Consider the following 9,788-nt stretch of genomic DNA (forward strand, 5'->3'; position numbering starts at 1 on the left):
CCACTGACTATTTTACAATGCTTTAGGTATAAACTCCCCGTGACAATCACAGATAAATCAGGGAGTTTAGATGCAGTGGCATTTTCTTTTGTTGCTGAAGATTTAGTTGAGCTTGATGCAGCCCAAGCTTCTCAGAACATGAAGATAGACTCAGTTGATCATCTAGTAACTCTTAATAAAGCCATTGCAAAAACAAGACTTTTTACTATAGGAATGAATACTGATTCATCTTCTAAGTTCCCTATTAGCTATGTGTTCAAAAGGAGTTTCTCAATTGATGATACTATGCCAAATCCTCTGCTGACATCTGAAAAGGTTAGTAAATATCATCTGAAGATGCTATTTATCATTGGTTCAATATTTCAACTGAATTAGCTTTAACTATCTAACTAATTCACCTCTCCAAGAACAAAGATCAACTCCAACTCCCACCACCTATGACATATACAAGTAGCCCAAGGTTTACTGTTCTCTCAATTTTTTCTATTCATCATATCCATATAAAACTATACTTACTAACTACTAATGGCAAATTCATTTCAGCACAACTATTGATAATACAGGATTATCCAAAGATAGTACACCTCCAGAATCATCTGCAGCTGTCAACATATCCACAGAAAAGAACATGTCAGAATTATATATTCTAACTACTTAATTAAATACATGCATTTATTCATTAAATCTATTATATATTTCAGCAGCACATCTACAAAACGAAGCATTGATTTCAGTGAGGACTCCACTGACAAAACTAAAAAGGTATACCTCTACTGCACATAGCTCATTTAGTTATTTAAATTTCTCAGTTACAGTTTATCCCTTGCAATAATTTTCTTCTTCATGGCAGTATCAAACAACTTGATCTATCTGCTGCCAAACGTCAGAAGGAAGAGTACATACTTCTAACCCACCTTCCAAATTGCAAAGTTAAACTATAATGCTAATTCCAATTTCTTATGAACCATTTCAAACAGCAAAAAGCTCCAACCAGCAAAGAAGGATAAGCTCACACAGAAATCTGCATGATATGCATGGTACTTGCTCTTCACAGTACTTCAGATACAATACATCATCATACAAGCAAATCTTATTATCATTCATTCTAATACATTGTCCAACAAAATTTGCAGGTCGATACATAGCATACAACTTAAAGCCTGAAGATGCTTCCGAATAATCATCTCTGTTGGTTACTATTTCCGCAATCATCATCTATTGTAATTTGTTTTCGTTGCCAGACTATGTCCAAACTAAACACTCTAAGTGCTTCCAAATAATCATATCCATTGATTAATGCTTTCTTATTATTGATCCATCCCAGCTTCCTTTCATTCTAACAAAAACTTTCGTGTACCCTATCAAATAATCAAAGTAATATTCACATATTGTCTTACTTTACAGTCCTTTTGCTTTCACTACAAACTATTCTTCTAAATTTTTTCTACAAGGTTCCGCAGCAACGCGCGGGTTACCTTCTAGTTATTGAAAATTAATCATGCCATATAATTTGATTAGAGCATCACCAAAACTGATTTTGAGGGATTTTAGTAAAAAAAAATAGATCCAACAGATCCCCTACTCTGCTACCCGAGTTTTGAGTTCCCTTTTCCCGATTCCTCGCTACGTTTATATGTGGGCACAAAACTCGCTCCCAATCTTGCACTCCTGCCTCTCTCATCCCGTTCCCGCGCGTGGAGATAGCGATCTTTCTGCGCATGAAAGAAAAAAACTGAAATTTTCTGTTGGTAGTTTAACAGAAGAGCCCACTTTTAAGTTTTGGGGATTGAATTTAGGCTATTGTTGGAGGGAGGAGTTTTTTCACTTCCTATTTTCAGTTTAGGAAACCCAGAAACAATTTTTTGAGGAAAGATTATACGTAAGCTGTTGGTGATGCTCTTAATACATTACATCTTTTTATTCGTAAACAACATATCATTTGGTAACAAAATCCTAGCGCTTATGGCTCATATTCATTTTTGATGAACCATGAAAGGGCTATCGGTGGGGTGAATATCTAGCTTTGAACATGATTTGTTTTGATTCCCATTGCAACGCACGGGCACACAACTATTTATGAACAAATTAACAAATTACCATTGTACATCGTTTGCTATATTATTTATATGTGATTGAGAAAAAATCATTTTACTCCCGTGAACTAATTCAATGGAACACTTAACCCTCTAAAGTATTTTTTTATCTCATTTTACCCCTTAAACTATTAAAAATGGTTCACTTTACTCTTGAAACAACATCTCTTTTTGTTGCTTTTTTGTATTTTAAGTTGAAATTTGTCATGGCTATTTGGTTGAACTTTAAAATTTTGATGTTTAAATCAATCTTGAGTGCTTTAAACCCACATAAACAGGTAAAAAATGAAAGAAAAAAAATATTGGAAGCGCAAGTTGTGAATGCATCTATGTTCTATCAAATTTTCAGTGCAAAATAGTTCTTGGTGTAAAATAAGAAAAAAAAAGAGAAATAGAGTTAGGGGAGTGAAGTAAACCATTTTCCATAGTTTGGAGTGTAAAATGAACCCAAAAAATAGTTTATTGGGTTAGGTGCTTCGGTGAAATAGTTTAGAATATCTACTAGAAAAACGATTTTTACCGATATTGGCTTTTATTTTTTCAGGCGGACAAAAAAATTATCCTATAACCATTTGCGAAAATAGCTAAAGAACCTCTATATTTAACCCCGTATGCGAAAATCATTTTTTCTAGGCGGACCCCTTAAGAGGTCCACCTGCGAAAATAAAGGTATTTTCACATGCGGATCACTTAAGGGGTCCGCCTGAAAAAAAATATGATTTTCGTAGGCGAAAACTTATGTGGTTGCCTGCAAAAATCATGTCTGCAAAAAAAAATATCTAAGTACCGTCCTTATCTTCTCCTCCACCTTCCTATCCTCTCCACCACTCATTTCCATCCCGCTCCTCTCTCTCTCTCTCATCACGCATCAGATGATTGTGGTCACCCCGAGTCTTATACCATCTAGTGTCCAACGTGACCACAACATACTATTGGAGAAGTGGGATCCATACACGCATAAATAGCCACTCGTCCTCAATGTGTCCATGATCGCGGTTGACAACCTTCTGTTATAATAACCAGAATGTCGAATAGTGAGTACAAGACATAACCGTAAGATAGCTTGCTAGTCCACTCCGTCATATGCCTGTCAACTACTCGAAGGTGGCGACCAAAAGCATACCCCAGTGACTCGATCCAAAGTGCTATCCCATATTATCTCAAGCGATCAAAACCCGTTACTCATGCTTAGCTAGTCCCCAGGAATGCGACTAGCCTCACACTTTCATCGCAAGCAACTAATAAACATACCAAGTACCATAATAGGGTTAAAGTGCAACGAGGTACATAACACATAATAGGGTCCGAGGTCCCAACATTCAACACATAAATATAGCAGTTGAAGTCTCAAATAATAAACAAAAGCATAAAGAAAAACCGGTGGCGCCATAACCCCACTAGGGCAAACCAACCGGGCAAGAGCCAAGCTGCAAGAGATCACTCATTGCCCTCGCCGCCATCGGCAGAGCAATGACCACACAAGAAACATAACTGATAACCGGAATCCTCTCCTGAAATTGTAGACACCGGGTTAAGTACAAGATTGTACTCGCAAGTCTTACCCAAAATTATATATATACATAAGGGAGAGAGAAGTATGCAAGCTTTCTAGCCAATAGTGGGTCTCTAGGTTCAACATTTACATAAAGCTAATTTTATTGAGCAATTAATGAGTAAAATAAGCAAGGACAAGTAAATCTAGTATCATTTTAATTTATGGACAATAAGTATATAATTATAATTCTGAAATGTATAAGCAAATGAGCCCAAACGGCACTCTCATCATCAACCATGGACTACCAAAGTCCATACCAACATGGCACAACATGCCAACACCACCATCAAACATAATCCCATCCATAATAATCCACATTTGATACTAACATAACTGACTAACACATCAAGCATTGTCCATAACCGAGGACATGGCTATTCGAATAGATTATATTCTGATCAGAGGTGTACAACTGGACCCACACGAAATGAACAAAGATCCAATGCTACACACCCCGTCGAGTGCGGTACACAAGTGATTCAAGCTCATTACATGCCCTTTCTTAGCCCCACCCCAACCACCTATACCACACTGGGGTTCCCGACGACTCAGTCACATGCGTGCATGATGTGACCAAGGCGGGCACGCCACGCGGGAGGCGCCCCCGGCCAAACCTAGGCACTCGAGGCCCTCCAAAGGCTACCTGCCTCACGACTCTCCAACGTGGTATAAACGATCACAGTAGAACTAGTAAGAACAAGCCGGTCCCAAATAAGGCATGTGGTAAGTACGTAGGGTGCTTGATTAGATGTCAAAATGTTTGGTCCTTAACGACGACCTAGACGGGGCTACTTGCATCAGGGGAAACCAACCTCCCATCATCGCCCTATCACCCGTCCAAGTTCAACATATTTCATCAACCATTATTTAGTGTAAGTGCTCAAGTTTTATGCCCAATAATGCAAGTTGTTTATATACCACAATTAATAGCACTGTCCATCCCTATAGTTCTATTAGCACTAAGCATGGCTAAGCATTAATGAATAAGACATCCCAAGTAATTCCAACCAGCGGTAATAGGATATAAGGGCAGCAATAACACAATAACTAAATGCATAAATAGGTTCTACCCATACACCATAAACCGACAATATTAATATCTAGGCAATGCATGCATATATATACGTATAGATTGCAACCAAATCATTTTTAGAGAGAAAGTATAGGTTCTATATGCTTAGGTGCTTGCCTTGCTGCTGTGTGGAAACACACTCAACCTCAGAGTCTCGCTCCACGAACTCCGAATTCTCCGAATCTACCGATAAGAGGCAAATATGCAAATAAGATTCAAATAAACATGCATATGCAACATGCTCTATAAATCATAAATCATGGCCTAATTACAATAGGTAGAGAGTATGATAAACTGGTTTTAGAAACAAGAATCATCTCATTTACATTTGTGGTTTGAGAGATATAAAAATAACAAGCCATACACTGAAAATGGCATTTCTATAATTACATATGAACTACCCTAGGTCATATGAAATGCTGACATTTTCTAGTTAGATTTCACAAGTGCTATCATTTTTAATTCAAAAATCATAACCCACTGGTTCTAAAAAAACTTGGCTCACTATATTTTGAGTTAAAATATTTAGTTATGAGTTTTACAACTTTAATAAAAAGAGGATTACTTAATCGCTTTAGACTTACTTTAGGAGGTAGTTTTGTCAAATTATTCCTTTTCAGATAAAAGATTATATCTTTATAAGGTAACCAAAAGTGGTTTCATAATTTTAGGATATAGCATAAAGTTCCTAGAGATTATACAACTCCTCGGTGCAAAAATAAGTGTTTTTACGAAACTCACAATTTTAGTGACTTTTTCGGTACCGAAGTTGTAATGTTTTAATTTACAAACATAAAGACTACAAAATTATGAATACATAGAAATTTGGTTCACTCGAAAATGAGTTAAGATGAATTAGTTATGGAATTTTGAAGTTTTCCTAGTTCTCATATATGTTTTCAATTATTCTTTTGGACTGTACTTTTGCATGTCGAACCCTGAGATTTCTAAAACTTGCAACAGGTCCAGGTTCTTCTCCACTCGAGCAGGAAGCAGCGACAGCCATGGCTGAGCTCGATCTCAAGCTCGCCGGCGGCAAACGGCGGCTCTAATGGGGGCGAGGTCAAAAGATAAAATGTAGAGCAACACATTGTGATTCCATTCCTCAACTTTTCCCCAGCCAATGGTGACTGGAACGACGCAGGCGGCGGCTGCAATCGGAAGCGCTCGGGACGCCATGCATGCATCAATGCGTCACGGTGGACGGCTCGATCTATTGCATGCATGTCAAGAACATCACATGCAGGATGTAGAACACCACCTAAGGTTGCTACTACTGCAAGAAATCGACAAATGGCTCACCGGTTGAATGGGAATCGACGACGGAGGCGCTAGATCGGAGTTGGAGAAGACGGTGGTCGATCTCCCTCCTCGCTGCACGGTTCTGAGGGATTCTTGGGGCGTTTGGAGAGGATGGTGAGGCGAAGCTGGTGGAGCAGCAGCTCAGCCGGATTCGCCTCGAGGCGACGGGAACAGCTGCGCGAACCCGCGGCTGCGCGTTGACGACGGTGTAGCCGCGCTCCAGAGCTCCCGTGGCGAGGTCGGCGTTCCCAGAGATCGGCTGCAAGAAACGGGGCGAGATCAGAGAAGAGGCTATGGCGTGCAAGGGTGAATCGGGAACAGAAGAAAGATGGCGACGACGATGACCCGTTGGGCGGCGGTGATGGCATCATCCCGGCGGCAGGCAAGAAGATGATGGCGAGGAGAGCAAGAAGGAGCTCTCCCACTCTGGTTTCTTGGATCTAGGGTGGACTACAGAGTGAGGAGGGATGGCTGGGAAAGCTAGAGAGCAAGGGGGTGAAGAAGGAGAAGCTGCCACGATGTTGCAACGTGTCGGTATTTCTCTCTATATTCAAGGTGGGTCCCACGCGATAAAATGGTGGAACACGTGTGAGCAAGCCAAAGGCACTGCCATGTGGGTCCAGGTCGTGGTAGACTAGGTAAGGGTGAGGAGAATGGCTAGGAACACAGGTAAACACATGTTTTATTCAGTTTATAGGATTTTCAGAGATTTTTCTGTTTCTTTTTCATTGAAGTTCAAATTGACCAAGTTAAAATGATGCTAAAAATTTGATGATTTTTGTAGTGACTAGCAAAATGCCCGTGCTTCGCTACGGTGTATTGAACTAAAAATATTTGTTTTTAAGCGAAGTTATTTTCCCACTGTTTTGGTACTGTTTTGCTCGCTAGAAAAAGTCTCAAATGATAGAGAGAAATATAGTACCTCATAATAAATTATTATTCAATAGTGCGTTGCAACGGGAAAAATTAATATTATTAACTTAGTAAAGTAATAAAAAAAGAGCATCCACGTTAGCTCTTATAGTCTAGAAATTCTCATATTAATATTATTTAATTTTAGTCTAAATTTAAATTCTATATCATGACAAATAAACAATTACATTTTTAGTCGAAAAATAAATCAATATCTTGAGAAAACTCTAGCCAAATTTTTAGTTAATTCAGTTTAGTTGGAATTAAATTAATAAGCAGTAATAAATAATTAAAATGGTACTAATGCTATTTCTGAAAATACAAAGATGCTTAAAATTACTGAGAGAGAAAACACTTATTTTATCCCATCCCAAACTTGCAGGCCCATTTGGAGGCCCAATAGTGCGGCGGCCCAATGTGAGAGAAGCCGAAGCCGTCCGATCGAATGGACGGTCTAGATTGATCCCAACCTATAAAAATATCTGCAGCCAAAACCCTAACCCTAAATTTCATTTCCTCCCTGCCCCCGATCCCCTCTCTCTCTCTCGATCGAAAAGCGACGACGGCGCCCCGACCCCCCACGAGCGACTGCGGCGGTGCCCTTCCCCCACTCTCCACGAGCCGCTGCGGCGGTGGCCTCCCCCCAACGAGCGGCTGCCGCGGCGCCCTCCGCCCCGTCTCACCTCCCTCACCGGTAGCCGCTCCCTCCGGCCCATCTCGCCTCCCTCTCCCTCTCGTCTCCTCTCGCAGTGGCGGCGGGTTGGCGGCGGATTTGAGGATGGTGGTGGCGTCAACGGCAGGTGTGGGCAGATCTAGCGGCGGCGGCTCCCTCCGCCCCCTCTCAACTCCCTCTCGCGGCAGATCCGGCGGCGGTGGCTGGATCCGTCGGTGGTGGCGGCAACCGTGGGCGGATTCGGCTACTATATTTTCCTCTATCATTTGAGACTTTTTCTAGCAAGCAAAAGTACCAAATCAGTGTACAAATAACTTCGGTTAAAAATATATATTTTTAGTTTTAATACACCGTAGCGAAGCATGGATATTTTGCTAGTAAGATAAAATGCACGGTAGATGAAGAGTTGATTTGGCCAATTAAAAACCTACTTATTCATCTGCTTTGCTGCATTGAGATTTGTGAAGATAGAGCTGATTTCTGTAATTTCTTACGTGGGTCCAACAGGTGATGCTAGCGGTGCACTTCGTTTTTCTGCTGCACACGCGTCCACCCGAGCCGAGAGCCCGAGAGAGCGGCGCCTCGAATTCCTCGATTCTTCCGCCCCGCTCTTATCCTTTCCCTTTCCTTCTCCAATCTCCACCGCCCGCTTATTTCCTTATCTCTTCCGCACGCGCTCCTCTCAGCCGGCGACGCCATCCCTCTCCCTCCACCAACGACGCCGCTCCCCTCCTGCTTCCCTCACCAACGACGCCGCTCCCCATACCCCTTAGCCGCCCTTTCCCGGCGGCCGGAACTTGTGATTCATTTTCTCTCATTTCTGTACGTAATTCTTGGCTCAAATGAATCGGATTTGATCTCTAGTTCAACGGACGTGTTTGATCTGTACGGGAGCGAGGCGGGGCGATGCATTATTGCGGACGGGGGAAATCAGGACAACAACGGACGGAGCAAAAGTGCCCGTGCGTTGCACCGGATGATTACGAAGCGTGTACCGTGAATAAAAAGTGTTGTTTGGTTCAGTGGCGGACGCAGTTTTAAAATATAGATGGGGCGGAAAACGGAGATGTTCACTTGATAAGAGCAATCGAACACAACACATATCGTATTAATAGTTCATTCGTATAAGTGTCTCAATCTGTTAGGTGTTTATACCTTGTCATACCTAATTTTGATTGTCCATGACTACTATAAGGGGATAAGGGGGTCTTGAGAGTGTGGGGCGACACGAGTCGTAGCTGAGTCGGTCGACCCATCCCGCCTAATGGGTAGATTCGCCCCTGGTTTAATTTAGACATCTAATATGGTCAAAAAAAATTGTTTGTTTTTAGATAAATAATCTGCTTTATATTTGCGGAATATACATGATGTTTAGTTTGGATGATTTGTAGCATGGGAGAAAATAGATGGACAAACAATGCACGTGCAGAAAAAATAGATTATTTATTTGGAGTTAGTACATTTTTTTAAGAAAAAATCATGTGTGTTGCAACGGGAAAGATTAACAAAAACAAATGAAATTTGGAATTAAAAATATAGGGAATATTGAAAGATGGGTTTAGAGTTCATATAGAAATAAAATTTAGAAATAATAGAAATTATAAATTATATTGGATGAGAAGTCTAGAATATTCTCCAAAAGAGGGTAGAAATTTAGAAAAAGAATTGAAATTCGAAATAAAAACGAATATTTTTTGAAAATAAACAGTCATAAACGATTAAAATGGTATTAATGCTATTTCTGAAAATTACAAAAATACTTAAAATCAATAAGAGAGAAAAAACTGATTTAAGCCCGGCCCAATAGAGTGGCCTTCTATGCTTCGCACGTGCGGTCGGCCCATAGGATGGCCCAATAGCGCGGCGGCCTAAAACGTCGCCCGGTCCGACGTGGGAGAAGCATGGACCGTCCGATCTGATGGACAGTCTCGATTGGTTCTGACGTAGATAAATACCTACAACCTTAACCCTAACCCTAAAATCTCTCTCTCTCTCTCGATCCCCTAACGCGCTCTCTCTCTTTCTCTCTCGTAAAGCAACGGCGGCGGCGGCGACTATTCCAACGGGCGACGACGGCAGCGGCCTTCCCCACCGAGCAGCGACGACGACGTCCTTCTCTCCCGCAAGCGGGCAGCGGCGCCCTGCCCTCCTGCAAGTGGCGGCAGTGGTGGCGCCTCTACC

The 9,788-nt window shown here is 41.3% G+C and overlaps 1 protein-coding gene across 1 annotated transcript; it reads right to left on the reverse strand.

Annotated features, from left to right (window-relative positions):
- Nucleotides 1–306: 306 nt before the first annotated feature.
- Nucleotides 307–7,650, reverse strand: LOC4334985 (uncharacterized). Its single transcript, XM_066309445.1, has 5 exons — nt 7,618–7,650; nt 6,368–6,472; nt 6,023–6,281; nt 4,838–4,903; nt 307–602 (listed from the first exon to the last, which is right to left on the reverse strand). Exons 1-5 carry the CDS (start codon nt 7,648–7,650, stop codon nt 535–537), a joined length of 531 nt encoding a protein of 176 aa, XP_066165542.1. The 3' UTR covers nt 307–534.
- Between the last annotated feature and the right edge of the window lie 2,138 nt (nt 7,651–9,788).

This window comes from Oryza sativa, chromosome 4, assembly GCF_034140825.1.
Source record: "Oryza sativa Japonica Group chromosome 4, ASM3414082v1".
In the NCBI taxonomy this organism is placed as follows: Eukaryota; Viridiplantae; Streptophyta; class Magnoliopsida; order Poales; family Poaceae; genus Oryza; species Oryza sativa.